Here is a 22967-nt window from a genome sequence, read left to right on the forward strand (position 1 = left end):
ACAAGTTTGAAAGTTTTGGACAAGCCGAACAACGTTTAGATCAAATGTCATCCATTTGTTTGAAATGAACGGTGAGATGTCGGAGGGCTGATTCTATTCTGAACTCGTTTGGCGGTGACCGGGACGTTGGGGGCCCCGCGTTGCTTGGAGATCAGTGAGTGGTCCCACTTCTGGTCTCGGAGAGACTCCTGATGTGACCCGAATAGCCAAGTAAGCTACATAGATTCCGGGATTGGTGAACTATTTATTATCCGACTCTCCAATCACTGGGGCGCTGTTGATCAGTGGATCAGTCCGTCCATGTGTGTACCCCAAAGAGTTATGGTTGTTCTCCCTGCTGACCTCAAGAGCTGGTATGTGTACAACTTGTCAAAGGAACATAGTTTCATTGACCAGCTGACTGCGTGGCTGCTGATGTAATAAGCGAAGCGGGCAGTGAGCCGGTCGGGAAGCGATGCGAGTTGTTGCTTGGTCACGGCTCTCAAGACCACCAGCAACCACTGAAGAGAGCAGTCAGCATAGCTACGAGCGGAAATTGTTATTAGCCTGGAATTGGAAACGAGAGCGTCTGATGGAGGGAGAGCGTCAGCTATCTCTCCACTTGAGACGCGCGCCTCGACCCTGGAATTGCAAGCCGGTTAACTCCTGCAGCTTTATTGAGTTGTGGATCATTATGGGTGATAAGTTTAATGCGGCCGGACATAGATTGAGAGGTGAGAGGCGCGCTCCGCAAAAGAGAGGATACGGACTTGCGAGGCGCTCATAGGCCGAAATCACCATAATGAGCAAGAGGCATGACGGGATATTGCTTTACCTCGACTGGATTAACATGTTGCGCCTCATGATCACTAAGCCTAATTTGGGATCTCGCTGATATCAGACTCGTGAGGCGGGCTGCACCTTATTAAGACAAGATATTTGGCTATCGGCGATTTGCGGCTCATGAATGATGATGGAAGACCATCCGAGGCTCTGGTTGGGACCAAGCTTAGACCCAGAGCGTAGTAAATGTGGAATAGAGTGTGGGCGCTAAGTGGCAGAATCCATCAGATACATATATTATTAAGATGATCAAGGGAAATAGCGTCGAGTTTTTCCGTGATTTGGTGAGCATCGTGTTATCGGACGTTGCCTGCCACGTGACATAGGACATAAATCGGAAGGTGTAAGACCGCCTTGGACCCATGTCGGCGGACGGTCTCACGCGGTTCGGGGGACATGGCGAGGGAGATACGGCGTCGTTTGAAGATCCCTGGGCTACGGGGGGCGTGAGGCCGGGCAGCAAAGGCAGCGGAACGAGCAGCTCCGAGGGCCGAGCGAGCTGGTTCGCAGTGGCAGTGAGGATCAGGGGCAAACAGAGCCAAGCAGGGGCAAACAGGGGTGGCATATTTGTGAACTTGGAACTTAATTACACAGTTGGACTTTTGATTCGCCATGGCCTCTGCGTCGACGTCCCAGCCCATCGCGCTCCCCGCCCACAGCCCAGCCGCCGTCGCCTACCACGACTACCAGATGGCGGACGGCTCCTACACCGGCTCGAGCGGACCGTTCAACCCCGCCTCGTACACCCGACACTTTCTCGGCTCGCCCATCTCTTGGCGACCGTCTTCGTTTAACGCTGGTTCCTTGTCCCACCGCCCACACGACTCGCCTTTGTATGGGTCGATAGAGTGCGTCTTGTTTGCTTCAAATATGCCTTGTCTGACGCCCGTGCTCAGCGCCAACGAGATGCGCTACGGTCGCACGCCCTCCTCTTCCCTCGAAACCCGCGATTCCCTCCTCAACGCCCTCAATCTCTTTGACAGGGAAGGCGAATTGGTACCGTCTTTTTCTCTCTTTCTTCTCCTTCACCCCACTGACCCTTACCCCAGTGTCGCAACTATACCTGCTGTGGTCTCCAACTCAACGACCTCCATGCTTTGCTCGAACACTTCGAGGCCGTCCACATCGTGATTGTCGACGGCGATATTGACAATCCCCAGATGCAGATTCCTTTCAATCCCGTCATCAACACTGCCGTCACCTCTCCCCCCTCCGACCCTCCAGCGGCATTTGATCCGGATGATATGGAGCTAGAACTCGAACTCGATAACTCAGCCAGCTCCCTCGCCCCACCCCCCACCGTTTACCACTCCTCTCCCTCCTCAGGCGCACCCACTCCCCCAGATACCCCCATCTCCACACCGCTCTCGGCATGGCCCTCCCCCCACGCCTTTCGTTCCCACCATATCACCCCAGCCTCTTCACAGCCCCCTTCCCCCCGCTCAAAAACAGCCGCGCCCACTCGTACTTCCTCCCCAGCCGCTGCATCCACTCTTCGTCCCAACCTCAGCCTCAATCTCGCTGGCGCTTCCGTCTTTTCCCGCGCGCACGCTTCGTCTCCCAACGTCCTCGCCAATCCCGAGGACGCTTTTAATACATACGCTCGTTTCTCCCAAGACTACTCCTCAGGTCTTCCCGGTGCTCAGTTCAACCCGGCTCCAGCCGACGAGGCAAGTATGGTCACCCATCCCCCGCACAATGGCTACTGGCAACAAAACGGGGGCCAACAGCCTGGCTGCGTTCCCCCCGCTTTGCTGTTTTCGAACAGCGTGACAGCTACACCGGCGAGCACTCCTGGCGGTTCCAGAGTTCCCAGCCCGTCTGGCTACCTTCCGGGAATTGCCCATCCTCATCCTCATTCGGCCCTCAGTTCTGCCTCAATGCCCACCACCCCCATCTCCTCCACCTCCACATGTAGACCCTCCTCTCTTTCACGGGCAATGTCCGCGGCCAACCCCTCTCTACTCCTGAGTAAACCGTTCAAATGCCCCAAGCCAAATTGCAACAAGAGCTACAAACAGGCAAATGGTCTCAAGTACCACATTACTCACGGAAGCTGTAATTTCGCCCCACCCAAAGATCTGGAACACGTCAAAGATCTACTGGAGCGGAAAAAGCGTGAAAGAGAAAGGGAGAGGGATCTGGGTTTCGGTCGAACCTTGAGCGGTTCCAATACACCGATCACGAGCGGACCAGCCACGCCATCGACTGAACTCGCTCTGGAGTATGGTATTACGGAAATGGATCTGCGCGAAGTCGAAAAAGAAGCCGAACGGAGACTGAGACCGTTTGCGTGTGGCGTCGGCGATTGCCAACGCCGTTACAAGAACATGAACGGTCTCCGTTACCACTACCAGCACTCGGGCGAACACGGTGCTCAAGGTCTGGCTCTCCTTGCCAGCGGTCAACACGAATGTCTACAAGGGGCCAAGAGGAGTCACCACGGCAACCAGAGTTCGCACCAGCAACTTTTGCAAAGCCCTCAGCCCCAACAACCAGAAAATCAGTTCACCCTTATAGAAGATCAAGAAGGCAAAAAGCGATTGGTCATCCGACCAGCGACAACACCGCAGCAACTCGCGTCCGTGACGCAACAGGTTCATGTCCAGCAGGATCAGAGGAGCGGTGTCAATGCACCCGTGCAGGTCAATGTCTGCGACCCACCGTCGCAGTCGCCTGTCTCCGCTGCGAGTACCAACCAGATTCATGTGACGCCTGTTACTGTCACGCCTCCGCTTGGACAACGAGGACTACAGCAACAACAGCAACAGTCTGCCGGAATCTATGCTGGACAGGTGAGACTTTCCACGTCGTCCGCCAGAGCCTACGTTGATGGGTGTTATCCGCAGTACTCCCCGCAGCAACAGAATCCCTACGCGTATGCCTGCTACACGCCCTCGTTAATGGGAGCGGGCTATTCGCAAGCGCAACTGGCCACGTTCCATCAACAGTTCAAGGAGCAGTATAGGGGTTTCGCGACGCAGATTCAACAGCAGCAGCAACAGCAACAGCAGGCACCGGCGACCAATGAAGATGCGGCTACGTAGAGGCGTCGGAGAAAAGTATTGTTATTATAGTTGTTCCTTTTCTTTTCTTTTCGCTGTAGGAAATCGTACTTAGAGATTGGAAAGTATTATATGGTTTGGTTATCTAGTAGTATATTTTGTTTTGGAATTTTTTAGTATTAGTTGTGATACTGATAGCGTCGTACTCACGTGGCAGGAGCCATAAATAGTCACTGCTTGTATTCAATGTTTGTCTTCTTCATCACCCACCATGAACTCGCAGTCACTGTCGCTGTTGAGACACCTGGTGCCCACCCACCTGGCCTACATCCCAGAGCTGCCAGCTGTGTCGTGTTTGAAGCTCGAGATATATCATATGTATGAGTTGGCAGAATTGGATGCATCCGGAACACTGATGATTCTTACGAGGTAATGGATGAACCAGGACGATTCAACAGATTATATTTTATCAGATAGTCAGTAAACAATGATTATAACTGATTCAGCAATCCTAATCTCTTGTCATTCAAAATAGAGCTGGGAATTGCATTATCCTTCAGTAGTTCTTATCATACTAGTATGAGTAACTCTTGGCTCCCTTCCTCATTGCATGATACTTTGATGGGATCATTCAAAGCTGCTGCTGCCATCCAGATGAGTGGTAGCTTACATCAGGAAAAACAAATTATCTATATACTCACCATAGTGGTCTAAATAGGGTTAAATAGATTGAAGGTTTTCATGTATATCTACTGATACCATGGAGGCCTATGTACACTGCATGTAAGACTATTAGAACCATGTAGGAACAGTGTAGAGATGACAGTATCTACGTGAGGGAAAATATAAATTATATATGTTCACTACGCACAAACTGTTCTCAGTTGTGTGTTTGTGGGGAGAATTAACTCAGAAGTTCAAGAAAAGAACAGAGATTTTTATAAGGGTTTTTCAAAGAAATATATAAAGTGTTTTCTGGTTTTATGGGTTTTTCGAGAAAGGTATTTCTGACTGTAGAGAAGTTTCACGACAAAGGTCCAACTACGCTGCTGTGCTAAAGCAGACGACACATACCAAATAATGTGGGTAGATACAAACTGTGATACCAACTAAGCAGGAAGGTACCAATTTGCATTGACAAACTACAAGGCTACTGACTCGCACACATTACTAAAACGGTACAAGCTGTGATGTCCAAGTAGCTAACACAAATTTATCACACACTATCAACGGGTTGTAGTTCGAGATCTCGCTAATAATTCTTTAGGTGTTCACTACCCAATTTCCAAGATAAGATTCAAATTTATATCACTTTTGGACTTTTGCATGAGAAGAAACTGATAGTGTATAACACCACAATCACAATTCACTGAGTAGCAAATACAGTTGTAGAGCTTGGGCAAACAATTCCTTGCCTTTGAGCTTGCTATGGGTCCTCTACTTATACTACTCTGTTGCTACACTATTTTTAAACATACCAAGTCTTCGTTACTAAGTTGCTACGTATCTTACTCATCTATTGTATATTAGCTACTAAGCCTTTTGAGTCATTCTTCCTATCTTTGTAATGTCATCTAGTCTCCTAAACTCTTTATGTATATCTTTTCGCTACGGCTTACTCATTCTCGAGTCATTAGCCGTCATCATATTTCATATTTCCCTTTTATCGGTAGCTACATTCTATCTGCTTACAGATCATTGGCAATTGAGCTAGGTTCGAAATTATTCTATTTGCTTCTTTTGCGAAGGACTATTCTGGACATATGGTCAGGGAAGCAGGAACTTCGTCGGTAGACTTGATTGGGTATATTATGTAATCAAGGAGCATTCGCGACATAGGATGCGCAAGAAAACTGTTGTAGTGACTAAGTTCCTTGACCGTTCCGTATTCTCGAGGGCTCAGACTTGTTCACTATAGTGGTTGATGCGAATGGTGTGTTCGCTACTCACTACCAAAGCCATGATATTTCCTACAAGTACAGTTTTCCCTGCAGGTGACCTTAGTAGCTACTGTCAAATATTATTCTGTAGTCGCTTCTGGTTAAGTTGTGACCATTCTTGAAGCTATCTCCTAGTAGTGAAGGGGTCATAAGTGTGTCACTACTCATGAATTGAGTAAGTTCAGCCGTAGCAAGGTCTATTTCTCATGTAAAACATTTCGGGCCATAACAATGGTTACCTGTATATATAGTAGTTGTCACTGAGGTAAGTAGTATACCTGTCTACTATCTCCCATGTACTCACATAGTATAGCTACTCTTGTTTTAGATACCATAACTAGTGTTACGACCTTAGTCTGGGACTCAGGTTGCAGACAAGTGACAAAGACTTGAGAGCGAATAGAGAGTAGAGGAAAGGGAAAGATACAATTGGTAAAGCGTAAAGAATACAACAGTACCTATAGGGTTTATATACATAGAGACTACTACCCAGGGTAACTAAGTATAGACAAGACTGAGTCATAATACTCGGGGTAATAGAAGAGTGGAGTAAAAGCATATGGGATTGGAGTAAGCTTGAGACGAAAGATACTAGTAAGGAAAGATGAAAAGGAAGCATAATTGATAGACATGAGAATACGGAAAAACGAAAGGAGTCTGAGTATCCATGACCGGTGAAACCATAACAATACCCTCCATTTAGGTTTCGTGACCACATGAATACTAATCTTTGTAGGAATGAAGTGCTGAGAGGATTGCTTTCTTCTTTGATGCGATGATGTGATTGTCGAAATCAACACGACCAATGAAGTGTGGAGCATTAGGCATTCCGACTTGAGCCACGTAATACTTGTCTCCCGCGAAAGTTTCTTCGACAGCAGTCTTGTTGAATAGAGTGTAGACGACTTCATTCCAAAAATTTGCATCTTTTTCTCCTCCTTCGACAATTGTGGTATAGCCTTTAGGTGGGGTGAACGGGGTGGGTTCAGTAGGTGGTTCGTATGCTTTCAGGAAAGCTTTAAGGCGTATGGCTTCGACATTAAAGTTGGCTTTCATTCGAAGATCATCTTCATCGATAGGATTTGGGAATGGTGAAGGACTTTTGACATGAATAGGAAGAGGGGAATTAGGGCGGGTAGGAATGTCGGAGGTGTCGCCTAAGTAGGCTTTGAGAACGGCAGTGGCATACTCGATTTGTTTTTCTGATCCAACTTCAGGCATAGCACGTAGCATATGGGCAAGTTTGACGGATATGTCATGGGCTTTGGTTTCGATGTGGACGAGGGATAATTCTCTGGCATCATCAACTAATCTATCCAATTGCTTTTGTATTTCAGTGTCCTTGACGGTTTTGTTGAATATGGGTTGGATGGATACTAGGGCAGTTGATGTGTTGGTGGCGACGGTGTTGAGAGTAGTTCCCATGTTTCGGATATGAGCCAAGTTGGTCAGGATAGTGAGGATGACTTCTCTTTGTTGTTCTATGGAGCGGAGATTCTCGTTGAACGTAGTATGAATTTCAGTATTGTAGGTGGTTTTGGCAATGAAGGAAGAGATGTCGGACATGTTAGAAGTGATTGGGGATGGGAAGTAAAGTGTTCTGAGGAAAATGTGGAGGAAAGTCTCGGTTTAAATATCATTTGCGCATCCCTCTTTTTGGCAGATACTCCAAATCTGCAATCTACCATCCTGTATTCCATCCAGATCTATCTCCTTCCATCTGTTCCAGTAGACTGGTGTTCGTTAATTCCACCATGTCGATTACATCCTTCAACATTTTGATCATTCGCTTCTCCTTTCTCAATTTAAAAATAAGCTCCTTCTTTTCTTCATCGGTCATAGGGGCAGTGTCTTTTGGTGGGTTCATGATAAGTGGAGTTTGGACGTGGGATTGGAATAGAAGATACTCGGAAGTATCCTGATGGGTGTGGATAAGGTGTACTCCTCCAAAGAGGGCATTGGCATCGTGGGTGTTAGGGGTGACACCGACAGCGGAGAGAGTTGGCGAGTTAGTGAGGAAAGACATTGACGATTGTTGTATACCGGTTTGAATTTTGCTGGGTTTTTATATCCTACAATCGATTTTTCTCATATTCGTCCAGCATATCCTTAGCATTTTCCAAGGCTGATTTAGGTAACCAGGAGTCTTCTTCATTCCCAAAACCTTTCCAGTGTACCAGGTATTGGGTTCCTCTTCCTCGTTTCCTATGTCCTCGGATTTCTTCAATTTCATATTCTTCTTCTTCATTGATAATGTCAGGTGGGGGTGGAGTGGGTATCTTCTGACTGTCAAACTCGGGGTCGCGGGCTTTTGTTAGGAGTGATGTGTGGAATACGTCATGTATCGCCCAGGAATCAGGTAGTTTCAGCTTGTAAGATCGATCGCCAATTTGAGTCAAGATTTCGAAAGGTCCATATCGTTTGTGATCTAGTTTCCGAGTCGGACGATTGGAGTGGATATTCGTCGCTTCTAACCAAACTTTATCTCCTTCGGCAAAAGGTTCCTTGTGGTGTTTGTTGTTTCCTCTTTCTCTCATCATCTCGTTGTTTACTTCCATCGCCGCTTTAGCTTCTTTTCTGATGTTTTATAGTTCTTCGATCAAGGAGGTGGCGGTGGGGTTTGTTGTTTCAGTTGTAATGTTTCCTTTCCATGGGTGAAGTGTTAGAATAGTATACTCAGTCACTCGTAAGTCGCACGAGAACTAAAGTGTATTGACCTGTTAGAATAGTATACTAACGTAGGTAAGTAAAGGATTATGTAAGATGATAATAGAATGTGGCTCACCTCAGTCACTCGTAAGTCGCACGAGAACTGAGGTGCTGTCGTACTGAGCTACTCTATATATACCTAGGAACTACAGCTTGGACCGTCCATTAAAGAATACAAAAGAACAAATAGATTGACCGTGCATTAAGTAAAAGAGACAATAATGAATAAGACAAAAGTCCATGGCCCAAGTACCGTGCTATGACCTTGAAGACTGCGGGTGGCACTTCGGTAAACGTGTAGCGGCACTCAGAGCGTGCTTGCGCTTGGATTCCGACATGAAGTCCGTAATTCAGGAAGAATGGGGTTTGTCCGGTGGCAGTGTGTGTTTTGTCGTTGTACTGGAATTCTGCCATAGGAAGCCATCTTGTCCAATTGTCTTGTCGATAATTGATAAACGCTCGAAGATAGGTCTCAATTTCCTGGTTCATCCGCTCTGTTTGTCCGTCCGTCTGTGGGTGATAGGCAGTGGAAAGATTTCGTTTGATGCCTAAAGCATTGCATAAAGATTCCATGAATTTTGATGCAAACTGTGGTCCTCTGTCGCTGATAATACGCTTTGGAATTCCGTGATGTCACCAAACTTCTTCTTTGTAGATTTCCACGAGATCCGTGGATGTGAGTGACGTGGTGGTGGGAACCAGGTGGATCATTTTGGAGAATCTGTCAACAATAACAATGATAGCATCCTTTTCCTTTGATTTCGGTAATGGTCCGATCATGTCTATAGATATTTCTTCCCACGGTTTGTTGGGGATAGGAAGTGGGTTAAGGGGAATGTGATCGGGTCGTCGTATCGTTTTATTCTTTTGGCACATGTTGCATCCTTTGACGTATTGTTTGACGTCCGTTTTGATCGTGGGCCACCAAAAGGTTCGTTTTAGTAATTCCAGCATACGGTGTTGTCCAGGATGTCCGATGTCGGGTGGATAATGATAACCATAAAGAATTCGATCTCTGAGTTCCTTCTCTTCTGGTACATAGATCCTTCCTTGTCGGAAAACGATTCCTTCTGATTCCCATACTTTCTCCGGTTGTTTCTTCATTTCCTGTAGTACCATTGTTTCCCTTCTTTTCGAATTTCTGATGTCCTCCAATATTTTCTGATCTGCTGATACTTCAAATCGTCGGTTGAGTAAGACCGTTTCTTCGTAACTTGATACGTCTTCCCTGAATTCCCGTGTGAATATTTTTCCTTTGAACATGTCAACATTTTTGTTGTCTTCTGAGGTATCCGGCTTAACAATGCGAGATAAGATGTCGGCTTTGGTGTTTGTCTTTCCTGGAATGTGTCGTAGAAGGAAGTCGTATTCTTGTAGCATGAGGTACCATCTTGCTTGTCGGGCGTTGAGCTTTTGAGGTTCTCGGAAGTATTTGAGGTTCTCATGATCTGTCCATATCTCAAATTGTTCCTTTGCATCCAATAGATAGTGTCGCCATAACTTCAGGGCTTTTATAATGGCTAGTAGTTCCTTGTCATAGATTTCATAGTTTCGTTCGGCTTCAGATAACGTTTTTGACATGAAGGCGATCAGATGCCATTTGTTTTCCTGTTCCTGTGATAACACTGCTCCAGTTCCATAGTTTGATGCGTCTACTTCAACTCTGAATTGTCCTTGATCTTTTGGTAATGCAAGAACCGGTTCGCTGGTGATTGCTTGTTTGATCTGTTCGAAAGCTTGTTGTTGTTCTTCATTCCAATACCATTTCTCCCCCTTCTTAGACTTCAACTCGTTTAGTGGTCGTGCAATGATGCTGAAGTTCTTGATAAATCGTCGATAGAAATTCGCAAAACCCAAAAAGCTTTCAACTTGTTTGATTGTGGTAGGGACTGCCCAATCTCGTATCGCTTTGACCTTTTCTCCTTCCATAGTAGCTTTTCCATTTCCAATAACTGTTCCTAGCACCGTTGTGGATGGGACATTGAATTCACATTTCGTGCGTTTGAATGACAAATGGTGTTTTTCCGCAATTCTGAGGAAATGTATGGTCCTCGATCTCAATTCTTCGTCATTCTTGGCTGGGATAATGAAGTCGTCCATGTAGTTGGTTAAAGAACCATCTTGTATCATTTCTCGAAAAATTGTTGTCATCATGCGTGAAAATGTGGCGGGGGAGTTGCTCATTCCAAAGAACATAACCGTTGGCTCAAAAAGTCCACGGTTTGTCAAGAACGCTGCTTTCCATTCATCTCCTTCCCGTATCCGAACGTTGTTGTATCCCCAGATGATGTCCAATTTGTTAAAGACCTTGGCGTCTTTGAGTTGATCTAATACTTCACTGATGAGGGGTAATGGTGTTTTGTCCTTGATCGTGACATCATTCAGCTTCCTGTAGTCCTGGCATAACCGTAATGAACCGTCTTTCTTTGGAACAAAAAAACATGGTGCTGCGTAGGGTGATTTTGATGGTCGGATTCAATTGGTAGCCAGGTTTTCATCCAAAAATTTGTCCAGTTCTTCTTTTTCCAATGGTGTCATGCTGTAAACCTTTGATGATATTTCCGCTGGTGCATTTTCGGTGAGGTTAATCTCGTGATCCCATTCCGTTCGTTCAGGGAGTTTGTCGAAGTTCTTTTTGTTAAAGAGATGAGCATAGGGACGAATATAGTCAGGTAGGTCTTCCGGGTTGGTAGGGTCTATTTCCTTTTCCTCCATAGCGCTTTCCACATTAGTGGTTAGCCGTCGAGTGAAAGGAATAGTTTTGTGTTTGATAGTACATGTATCTGGGCATCTGGAAAACCTGACTTCTTGTTTTATCCAGTCAATTTCCGGGTTGTGTTGAATTAACCAGTCGTATCCCAAGAAAATGTCGGCACTTGATATGTCCGATACCAATGCTTTAACTTCCTCTTTGTGTCCTCCTAAATCCATCTGAATTTTGGCGTCTTCTGTTAACATTCTGTTCCGATTGGGTGTTCCATCTGCGTTTCTCATCTTGATCGGGTGTTGTCGTTTAGTTTTCTCCAAGTTTACTTTTTTAGCCAAATCTTTGGCTACTAGCGTCATGTGTGCTCCAGAGTTGATGAGTGCCTTGACCGTCTTTGTTCCATTCTTTGTTTTGATATTTGCGTCTAGCAAGATTTCGCGCTTTGAGTCTCGTTTAAAAGGGATAATATAGGTAGATTTCGAAAAAGATGATACATGGGGAGAGACTCTACGATTTAGGGGTCGATCCTTCGCGCTCAGGTTGACCCGTCGGCAAAATCCTGTTCTTCGGCTGCCTTTTCCTCCTCTTGAGGGTGTTCTTCAGCAAATTCTCTGGTCCTAGCTTTCTTTGGCGCCCTGCAATATTTGGCAATGTGTCCTATGCGGTTACAGTTGTAACAAGTCGTAGGCTTCCTTGGTTGTCTGCAGTCTTTGGCGAAGTGTCCAAACTTTCCGCAATTGAAACATTTCTTCTGGTTGTTAGGAAGTTGGGCTCTTGCCGTCTCAGAACTACCAATTTCCATTGGTTGACCGCTTCCTCCGTAAGTTATTCCAGAAGAGGTGTGTTTGTCGAACATATGCATGGTTTCGGCTCCAATTCCAACCGACTTGATTACTTTGGTCCATTCGTCAAGAGTGGTGGGCAAATTCGTGGGAGGGAATGATAAGATGGTTCGTATGATATCCTTCCGAACGTTCTTCTTGAGTAAGAAAATGGCATGTTGATCGTTGGTGCCCGCTTTGTTTTTCAGCAAGTCGAATTCGACTAGGTAGTCGGTAATAGGCCTCTTTCCTTGAGCAAGGGTTTCAATAGCGACTTCACTCTTCTCCTTTTCTTTTCCGTCAATGAAAGCTTCCTTCATCTCTTTTTCAAAATCCTTCCATCATATCTTGTTGTTACCGTTGATCTTGTCCGCGACTAGAGCGGCTAGTGCTCCAGCTGTTCCGTTGTGCATTCGCGAGATGCAAGCGATGATTTTGTCATTGTCGGCAGTGACTTTGTTGAATGTCAAAAATAGTTGGATACTCCTCCACCAATCCTCAAACTTCTCTCTGCTTCCCTCAAACTTTCCTGGATCAGGGATCAAAGCTCTGAAAGTATCGTTGGTTGACATGTTTGCTAGTTTGTTGGCAAGTTCTTCTTCTTCTTCGGTGGTTAGGCAAGTAGTTGGTTCGTCTTTGTCTTCCTTCTCTGAGTGATGATTCTCTTCTTCTGATTGTTGGATCTGCTCTTCTTCTTCCGGTCTCGGTTGAAGTTGTTGTAATAGCCTCAAATGCTCGTGCTCAGCTTTATTTTCAAGCTCCTGTAATGTCTCCTGTTGGTAGATTTCTAAATCTTCTTCGATCGTTCTCTGTAGATCCTGTTTCCGACTTGGCATGCAATAGTGCCCGAGTAATTACTCCGTAAAAAAATTCGACGCGATAGAGCGACCTTCAACGCAAGTGGCGTTCGACTGGTAGATTCTGCCGTATGCACTACCACTACAGCAAGCCCTCGATAGCTGCTGTCTGCAAGGTGAGGTATAGACGCTTTACCAAATGTTACGACCTTAGTCTGGGACTCAGGTGGCAGACAAGTGACAGAGACTTGAGAGCGAATAGAGAGTAGAGGAAAGGGAAAGATACAATTGGTAAAGCGTAAAGAATACAACAGTACCTATAGGGTTTATATACATAGAGACTACTACCCAGGGTAACTAAGTATAGACAAGACTGAGTCATAATACTCGGGGTAATAGAAGAGTGGAGTAAAAGCATATGGGATTGGAGTAAGCTTGAGACGAAAGATACTAGTAAGGAAAGATGAAAAGGAAGCATAATTGATAGACATGAGAATACGGAAAAATGAAAGGAGTCTGAGTATCCATAACCGGTGAAACCATAACAACTAGTGATCAACACCATTAGGAAAACAGGATATTTCTTGACTCAGAGCTACATCAAGTATCTTAATGACAAGCTAAGAACATAAAGAAGGTTCAGAAGTCTAAGAATATCCAGGTTATCTAAATGATTCTTAGAAATTTAGCTCAAAGATAAAAATAAGAAAACCAAGAACCAAAAAACACTAAATAGACTTCATCAGCAAAAAGTCACACAACTCATGCAAACTTATGAAAAAGTTGCCTTATGCTTGCCTTATGAAGACCAATTTAAGGCACATAAGTCTCCAAAATAGCATAAGTTCATAATTTTTCATAAGCCAGACAAGAAGTTTACACATAAGTCACACATTAGTTTATAAGTTTATCATAAATTCATAAGTTGGATAACAAGTTACAGTATACAAAACTAGCATAAGCACAGGACATTTCATAAGTCAGACCAAAGGTTAAACCACAAGTCAGACAAAATCATAAGGTTACTGACAAGTCAAACAGTATCTCATAAGTGAAACATAAGCTCATAAGTCAGATAACAAGGCATTATGCTGTATATCTTGTTCTACTAGGCCCTCCGATAATCCTTATATAGGATGGATCCTGAAAATGGGTATTTTCCAGATTCTTGTCCACACCCAAAATTGGAAAATTTGTCTGGGTTTGCTATCTGGCCTACCAGAATTTTCAAGAATTTGTCTGTATTTTTGCCATCCGGCCTTGAAAAAAGCTACAAAAATTCCCAAAAATTGCTAAAAACCACAAAAATACTCAGAAAATCTGTCTGAACTTGTCCACACGTGACACCAGTCATCTAGCCTATGCCCAAATTTGCCTCCTACATCACTGATTTGGAGTTCAGCCTCAGGTGTTTTCAAGCAAAAGTTGTCCAGTTCCGGATCCGTCCTATATAGGGATTATGGGGGGCCTGTTCTACTACTCATAAAATTCCGGAAAAATCACGACAAATCTTAGAATATTAAAAGAACATAAGTTTACCAGCTAAGTAGCAGCGCTATGTGCTGCATGTAAAACCTGAAAGTCACCAACACTGGCGAGGACACTAAGGGTGAGCACGCTGACAAGAACAACTATGAACATATATGATATATCAAATGAGAACAAGAAAAGCCAACTGATGATGACTGTAGTGACACAGTGCCAGTGCCTTCTGCATTTTAAGATCTCTGTTTCTGCCACCATGTAGTTTCTCTTTCCTGTCAATACTTAAGAGTATTCTCACACTATAAAAGACTAATATGTATTTAGCAGGTAAAAATGTGTAAACAAAGAGTGCTTTGTAGCTACTACTTTGAGAGTGGATTGAAGAAACAACAGCAAATGTATATATCACATCGGGAGTGGCTTCTTTTGTTACAGAGACCTCGGCCCAGTCCTAAGCTGGGGCGTTGCATCAATAGAAATACTCAGAGTTCTAAAGCATAACAAAGGAGACCTCCTCGATGAATCGAGAAGAGTAACTCAAATGTGCTGTTATAGTACTAAGAGCTTGAGAGTCGTTTATAGAGCTTAGCAATTAAGTCTGACAGTTCAAGCATATAGTTAGACTAAGACTTTGCAAGTCTCCCTAACCAAGTAGAAACATTGTTTCTACATGGTAAAATTGAGTGTCTTATATATGTTGTACAAGTACTTAATATATAACTAAGATCAAACTTCTTAAGGTACCAAGACTTGACTCGGGAATGACTCGGGAATTATAAAGAAGTTTTTGTCACACTAAAATAGAACTGGAACAAGTGAATGATAATTATAGAAAGTTAATTATAATCAATAGAGTATGTAAGATAATCACAATCAAGATAGCAAAATATAAGTACAGTAAAAGATAAGCATAATTGTAATTACAGATGTAGTAATTACTATGAGAAATGTAATCGTATACAGTATGTCACAGTTCATAACATCTTTCCAACATGACAGATGGCTCAATAGAGGCACTGCATTTTTGATTGAGATAAACATCAAAAACACCATTTTGCATATAGGGTCCACAGGAAGCAGTACGCCAGCAAAAGATGTACGGGACTGAAAATAGTGAGGTAGAATTAACTCATGAGTCACAATCTTCACAGATACGACTCTCATTCTACCAACAAAAAGTGGCACGAAAGGGATGCCGTCTCTTGAAGAATTAGCATAAGGACCCCATACACAAGTGAAAGAGGCAAGGACAATGTGACACTCAGATGCGATGGGGGCCATCAGCACCATGTGATGGATGACATGACATCAGTCACATTCATTTGCAACTCTGTGATACTCGATCAATGGCAGGCTGTAGCCCATGATGGCAAATGGGGCGAACTCACCCCGAAAGATGGTAAGCAGGTAGACAGTGTTTGGATACAATGACATGGTAGGATGGCAACATCTTGAGACCTGACAACCAAATGCTATGATGAGATAAAGAAGCAAGTGAGGGCTGGGACAACGCAAGGAGTGGAGCAAACATGGGAGCATCACGTCACCTCAGCAATTAATGTATTAATATGTATGCTTTTGTCAGAAAACATACCAGTTATGGAGATACAGAAAAACATAACAAGAAAGCCATATTTTCTACTGGTTACTGTGCCGATTTTGATAATTGAAGAGTGTAAGTATATGTTTTCAAGGTCCAGGAATCTGAATCCAGCATTAGATTTATTATCCAATTAATATTAGAGGAGCTATAGCAGAAATTCGTGTTTTTCATATGTTAAATGTGCTATATCTCAATAGGACTTCATCCAACAAATTTTTGATTGGATATTCAATTGAACTCCCTGACCTCGAAACTATAGGAATATACTTTTAGATCATCAAAATCTATGCAGAAATGGGCTGGAAATATCTCCCACCTATAATGTGAGGAACTTTGCTTCGAAAATCCCAAGTCCAGATGTCATGTGATGTCATGTGACATGTTAAAGTTGTGTTTCGAGAATGACTGTTGATCTCTTTTCTCTCAACCATCACCATTTCTGCCCTCCTCACCCTCACCTTCCCTCCTCCTTCCCTCCTCTCTGACCTATATTCTGGTAAGTATTCATTATTCTACTCTTCCATTCTTATTTAGCTCATATATTAGCCTATTCAGGACACTTTTTTAGGGCTATTTTGGGAGGGTTTTGAGAAGAGATGTGAAGATTATATGTGAATGAGTTTTGAGGAAATCTCTAGTCTTTGGTGAGTGCTTTTTGATTCTTCATCTTCTCATACTCATTTGTTACTTTTAGAATCACATTTCTCATCATTTTCCCCCCATTTTCCATTTCTACCCCCCTGGCTACTGTCATATCCCTCTTGTCTGCTTTTTTCAGAGTCTATTTCCTCTTTAGGAAGTCTGTATTATACATGATGTATTGTATTTACTATATGAATATAATTCTTTGTTCCTTATGCATTATGATGTTCCTTATGATTGAGCTTATACTCTCTTACATCTTCTTACTGTCGTAAGTACTTACTCACAACCTCTATATCTGAGTAATACATATGTTTTATGTAAACATTACGCAAACATTACCGTAAATATAATTTACATAGTACATGTGCAATATGTAAAATATATCTAAACTTTATGCAAATAAAAGCCTTAAAATGGGCTTTATTGAATTTTAAATTTATATATGATTTACATAGTACACATGTATTATGTAAATTATATTTATGGTAATGTTTGCATAAAATTTGCATAATACATGTGTACTATGTCGGTATTTTCCGGAAAGCGAGTAAACATAGCCAAATAGACTAAATAGAGTTTCATCATTTCTATTTAGATCAGAACTTTATTTCAATATTCACGTGAGTGTTACAACATACGTGTTGTGACATCTTTGCGATGTCAAAACAGGTGATATAACGGTTAATTTCCCTGGCATGGGAATGCATTTTAATACTATAAATTAGCTGACATGTCATAACACATTTAAATGCATAATAACTAATTCGAGATTTATAGGACATATTCAAACATAGAGGTTGTGACTTATGCAACTTAAGATAAATCCTCATAATCTTGAATCTTATGACCATATTGTGACTTATGTACTTATGATTTACATAAGTATTGCATAAGTCAGAACCTCCGACGGTGACATGCCTTATGCAAAAATGACTTATACTGACTTATGATTTTTATAAGTTTGCATAAGTCAAATTTAAGTCACTTTACCTTTTCCTGATGCTGGTCAGTATCTTTGACCTTGTTGTACTTGAAGAAAAGTGTAATTCTTCTCCACCATTCTGAGAATTGTCTTTGTTCCCATCGAAGTCTTTGGGATTTGGAATAAGTAATTTGGGTGCATTTTCATGTATATTAACTGCTGTGGAACTGTTTCATGTTTTGTTGGTCATGTTGTCAGTGTTTTGTTCGTTCTGTTTTTCTGTCTTGATGATGCTCTCTTTCTCTGACTTGGTGTTGTTGTTGTTTCTAGTGTCTCAGTAGCTTCTGAAATTGACCGGTTGTTGTTTCTTCTGGTTCCACTTGTTTCGATTTCTCCTAATAGTTCTTGCTACTCTTTTGTACTGTTTTTTGTCTAGACTATCATAGTCATTTCTTTCAGTGTTCATGCACTATTCTCTGGCTCTTGTTCAGTAGCCTGTAATGCTACACTGTACCTCTTTACTAGGTACATTGCAAGGTGAGTTAGAGACACTTTACCAAATGTTACGACCTTAAGGAAAAATCTGGTTGCAACAGAGGCAAAGGCTTGAGGACGAATAAGGGAAAGAAGCGACTTGGTAAAGTGTAGGGAAATACAGAGAGTATCTATGCTTACTTATACTAAGACTACCTACACAAGGTAACTAACTATAGAACAGGCTGAGTAAGGATGACTGAGGTAGCTGAGTAACTATGAGAGAATGAGTACATATAAAGAAGGCATATAGATAGACATGGGAAAGAATATAGACAAGAATAGAAACAGTGAGAAACTGTATCACCAATCAGCCAATCATGGACCCACTAGCTAAACAGGAATCAAATGTAAACAAGCACCAAGCATCCACATGACCAGTGAGGAGTCGCTACCTACAGAAATCAGCTATTATTGTCAGCAGCTACTGGTTATCAGTCAGCCTATAGTCTAGCCTAACATCTGGACGGTAAAAGCTTAGTCCACGGATGATCAATACAGCAAAGTTAAGTGGTATCCTTACCATGTGCACCTTGGCCTGTTCTTGGACAGGTCTATCTTATATCCTATTCCAAAAAACCCGAATCACATGTAATAATGACTCATAGATAGATCTGTTTATAACATAGTTCTCATATCTAGAATATAAAACTCCTCAAGCTAGCAGCAAGAAAGCAAGCAACGTCTTGCCTACACTACACTTAGAGGATCGTGAATTGATAATAACAGTTAAACTAAGTTTTTAGTCAAAGCTTCTAAGAGGTTTCTTCAGTCCTAGACCCAGCTCAGCATTAATACGTCCTAGACGTTGTCAGACCCTAGAATTTGCTAGGTTACCAGTGATAAGATAGTTTAAGAGACTAGCTTGGTCGACATCACACCTATCACAACCCCTATATTTGAATAATACACATGTTTTATGCAAACATTATGCAAACATTACCGTAAATATAATTTGCATAATACATGTGTACTATGTAAATCATATGCAAATTTAAAATTCAACAAAGCCCATTTTAAGGCTTTTATTTGCATAAATTTTAGATATATTTTACATATTGCACATGTACTATGTAAATTATATTTACGGTAATGTTTGCATAATGCTTACATAAAACATGTGTATTATTCAAATATAGGGGTTGTGTATATCTAAGGAGAGGTATAAGTTGGTGACTTCTAAAGTTGCAGTTGCGGAGTCAGTGACTTAGTTGACAAACTTTGGCATTGCAGCTCTTCAGTGAATGTCATTGGTTGGTATGTAGCTTGGCTGCACATGCAGGTAGCTTGAGTTCAAAGGTTTCACAGCACTTTGACCAGTTCAGTTGAAGCTTGAGCAAGTTCAGGACCACCCCGGTCAATCTTGTTATTAATTTGATTTATATGTATATTTTTAAGACTTTTACATTGTTTTACCTCCCCACAAACTCGCATTTCGAGTCACAGTATTGGACACTTGATGTGGTTATTTCATAGCTACTCTTGATATTCCATTTTTGCCTCTACAGTGTAGCGCCCTGTAAGGGTTGTACAATGATGACAGTCAGGGGTAGAATACTTGTATGAAGTTTCAAGGAATGTTCTAGACTTGTTTCACTTTTCATTTCAGAATCGTTTCATCCGTTGGAAAAATGGATGTTTTATTAATTGGATAGGTTTAAACAATAGATATCGTTTCTGTGAACAACTTTACTTAAAAGATGAAGGAAATTGGATGAGAAATGGGCATTCTGTGAGTACCTGATTGTAGGACACCTCCCACTACACTGAATCACAGGAGAGATGGCATAATTCACAATAGTACAGGTATCACAAATCAGGCTTACCTAAGCAACCTTGAGTTACAAATGGGGAAAGAGTAGTAGTCTTAAGTAAGCAGTGAGATAGGATCAATGGATCAACAAGATTGTTGTTAAGTCTGGGGCTTATAGGTGCCAACCAGCCTGCTTATATACATACATGGTAAGGACCCTGGACACTACCAAGGACCCCAGGGACTCTAGGCATGACTAATTAATGTACTAAATATAACTATCTATTAATAACCAACCAATAGTAATAAGTATGATGCAATAATGATGTCACATACAATGTCAGCTGAGTAATGCTCATGTCATATGTATGTGTCATACAAGAGAATTTTCTATGAGGTCACATGTCTTGGTGCACATGACTTTTAAGTCACATGCCCTTTGACTATGGCACAGAGAATATAGTGTAGTCAATATCTCGGCAACCACTGGGCTGTTTTAAACGGTTCAGGTATCGTTGGAAAGCGTTTAATTAGGGCTATCCAATAAAAATTGTTTCGGGAGAATCCAATCAGCCGTTGATGAGTTATGACGTAATCTTCAAATCTGTGACAACAGGATAATCATAAAGTATTGCAATTTAAGTGTTACTCAGCGCATCAGATACTTTAATCAAAGTATCTACAACCAGCTGAGCACCATTTTCAAACCACAGCGGCGCTGAAGCACTTAAATGTGTGACAGAAGCTCTAGACATCTTTTTGGTGGTAATGCGCTTAGTAAGTGTCACACTGTCATGGGTGCAATTGCCGAGTCCCATTCTTAGGATCACCTAAAGATAACTTGTGTGACATCTCCCTTAAATAAGTTTTGCCATTTTGGTAATTGTGACATCACATCATGTACAGTGGCTCAAAAAACTATCCCAATGTTTCAAGGTTTTGCACTATTTGAGTCATAGCACAATGAGTTTTGTGAGTATGATTATGTAATTAATATATTTTATACCCCTACATGTGGTCTTCAAAATGCATGGAAGATGACATAATTTGAGCAGTAAAAGGTCGAGAAATTAAATCAACAAAATAATCAATCATTGGGACAGTTGGTTGACCCGCTACTCAAGTTACAATTAATACTTTGTATGACCACCCTTGGCCTTGATAACTGCTTGGCACCTCCTGGGCATGCTTTTTATAAGTCTTTAGCATTTTTCTGGTGTGATTTTGTCCCACTCTTCCGCCACTCTATCCCACAATTCATGTACTCCTTTTGGTAGCTTGGGGTAGATCTTCAGCTTGTCCTTGAGATTGACCCAGAGGTGTTCAATGGAGTTTAAGTCTGGGGATTGGGCAGGCCATACTAGAACTTTAATATTGTTGTTTTCAAACAATTTGTCAGTCCTTTTTGTCATGTGCTTGGGATCATTATCCTGCTGGAATATTCTCTCCCCCTTCTCTATCCCCAATTTCTCAAAGCTTTCCACCACTCCTCTACTCAAAATCTCACAATACTGCTCAGCATCCATGATACCTTGAACTTCTGTAAGCATCCCAACTCCCTCCCAGCCCATACACCCCTACTGTATGTAAAACATATTTAAACTTTATGCAAACAAAAGTCTTAAATTGAGCTTTATTGCATTCTTGATTTACATACGTTTTAAACAGTACACATGTATTATTAAAACAATATTTACGGTAAAGTTTGCATAAAGTTTGCATAATGCATGTGTACTATTCAAATATAAAGGTTGTGCTTAGGACAAAAGAGGAATTATTCACCAAATCACCACTGGACGACTTGACAATGTAATTCAAGGTGCCCAATATGTCAACAACATAATATCTCATCCTGTAGATCCCCAAACAGTCCAAAATGTTCTTAAAGAACACTCATTTAGGGCTGTTGTAAAGCAAAAACAACCTTTCCTTTGCCAGCACCACAGGAAGAAACATCTTAGATTCACTAAATATCATAAAAACTGGACAGCGGAGGATTGGAAAAGGGTCTTGTGGTCAGATGAGACAAAGATAAATAGGATTCAATCAGATGGGAGAGTGTATACCTGGAAACAAAGTGGTCAAACATGGTAGAGAAAATAACCTTATGGTATACAGTATTACATATGTACTATGTAAATTAAATTTATGGTAATATTTGCATAATGTTTACATAATACATGTGTATTATTTAAATATAGAGGTTTACAATATATTTCAGTAATCAATAGTCAAAAAAGAGTGTTGAAAGAGGGATTTTGACACAACCTCTATATTTAAATACGACACATGTACTTATGTAAACATTATGCAAACATTACCGTAAATTTGATTTTCATAATACATGTGTACTATGTAAAACATATGCAAAAAATATATTCAATAATGTTGATTTTATACATTTTGTTTGCATAAAGTTTAGATATGTTTTACATAATGCACATGTATTATGTAAATTCTATTTACGGTAATGTTTGCATAATGTTTTGATAATACATATGTATTATTCAAATATTGAGGTTGTGTGAGTGGTTTGTGACTTGAGGATGTATGATGGAGTTCAAGGTCCATGTTCTCACTTGAAATTATGTTGTCAAGATAATGTTGCTCAATAGATTTCTGCACCAAGCTGCAAAACGCTGGTACAGATGGGCCTAATGACTGTCCTGAGGTGTCTTTAGCCTCAGCCTCATCTTCAGACATTAATGCAGCTTCATTGTCTGGCAGGAGTTTTGTATAAGTAATGAATTGTCGAAACATAAGTCTCACTGATGTCGCCCACAGTGTCAGCTTGAGTATCCAAGTCCACAAATAATTTCTGTTGTGAATAGACGTGCTTCAACGCCTGCGGTGAGTTTCATCAATGTTGAACTTACTACTTCCAAATATGGACATTATTTCTCGTGCACTATTCATGGTGCATTTACTCTCCATTTCTTTCCCTCTTCGTCCTTTCCGTTTCTTCAACTATACAGTTTGTTGGACTACAGTATGTCGGTAAATGATAGTATACAGTACAACTTGTCACATGATTCTATCTGATTGTTTATATATTTACTTTCCCACATTCTGTTGTCCTCGGTTGTTTTCCTTCTTCTACCGAGGACGTATGTGCATGTTCATTCCTACTGTATTCATAACTAACTCTAAACTAGTGACTAGTATATAGGTATAATATCAGGTTGTTTTCCTTCTTCTACCGAGGACTGACTAGTATATAGTCG

General features: G+C 41.8%; 5 protein-coding genes across 5 annotated transcripts; 1 reads left to right on the forward strand and 4 right to left on the reverse strand.

Moving 5' to 3' along the window:
* The first annotated feature begins 1376 nt into the window (after positions 1-1376).
* Positions 1377-4088, forward strand: AGABI2DRAFT_195681 (hypothetical protein). Its single transcript, XM_006456554.1, has 4 exons — positions 1377-1670; positions 1719-1818; positions 1872-3617; positions 3672-4088. Exons 1-4 carry the CDS (start codon positions 1435-1437, stop codon positions 3867-3869), a joined length of 2280 nt encoding a protein of 759 aa, XP_006456617.1. The 5' UTR covers positions 1377-1434; the 3' UTR covers positions 3870-4088.
* A 2402-nt stretch (positions 4089-6490) lies between these two features.
* On the reverse strand, positions 6491-7333 carry AGABI2DRAFT_122501 (hypothetical protein; the record flags this gene model as incomplete). Its single annotated transcript, XM_006456555.1, has 1 exon — positions 6491-7333. One exon carries the CDS (start codon positions 7331-7333, stop codon positions 6491-6493), a length of 843 nt encoding a protein of 280 aa, XP_006456618.1.
* A 115-nt stretch (positions 7334-7448) lies between these two features.
* Positions 7449-7793, reverse strand: AGABI2DRAFT_122502 (hypothetical protein; the record flags this gene model as incomplete). The annotated part of the gene is made up of 1 exon (XM_006456556.1): positions 7449-7793. The coding sequence occupies one exon, from the start codon at positions 7791-7793 to the stop codon at positions 7449-7451; it is 345 nt and encodes a 114-aa protein (XP_006456619.1).
* A 4285-nt stretch (positions 7794-12078) lies between these two features.
* On the reverse strand, positions 12079-12312 carry AGABI2DRAFT_55012 (hypothetical protein; the record flags this gene model as incomplete). The annotated part of the gene is made up of 1 exon (XM_006456557.1): positions 12079-12312. A coding segment is annotated over one exon (234 nt), but the record flags the coding sequence as incomplete, so codon positions are not given.
* A 33-nt stretch (positions 12313-12345) lies between these two features.
* AGABI2DRAFT_146400 (hypothetical protein) lies at positions 12346-12840 on the reverse strand (the record flags this gene model as incomplete). Its single annotated transcript, XM_006456558.1, has 1 exon — positions 12346-12840. One exon carries the CDS (start codon positions 12838-12840, stop codon positions 12346-12348), a length of 495 nt encoding a protein of 164 aa, XP_006456621.1.
* Positions 12841-22967: the final 10127 nt, after the last annotated feature.

The sequence above is a fragment of the Agaricus bisporus genome (genome assembly GCF_000300575.1).
Source record: "Agaricus bisporus var. bisporus H97 unplaced genomic scaffold AGABI2scaffold_13, whole genome shotgun sequence".
NCBI classification, from domain to species: Eukaryota; Fungi; Basidiomycota; class Agaricomycetes; order Agaricales; family Agaricaceae; genus Agaricus; species Agaricus bisporus.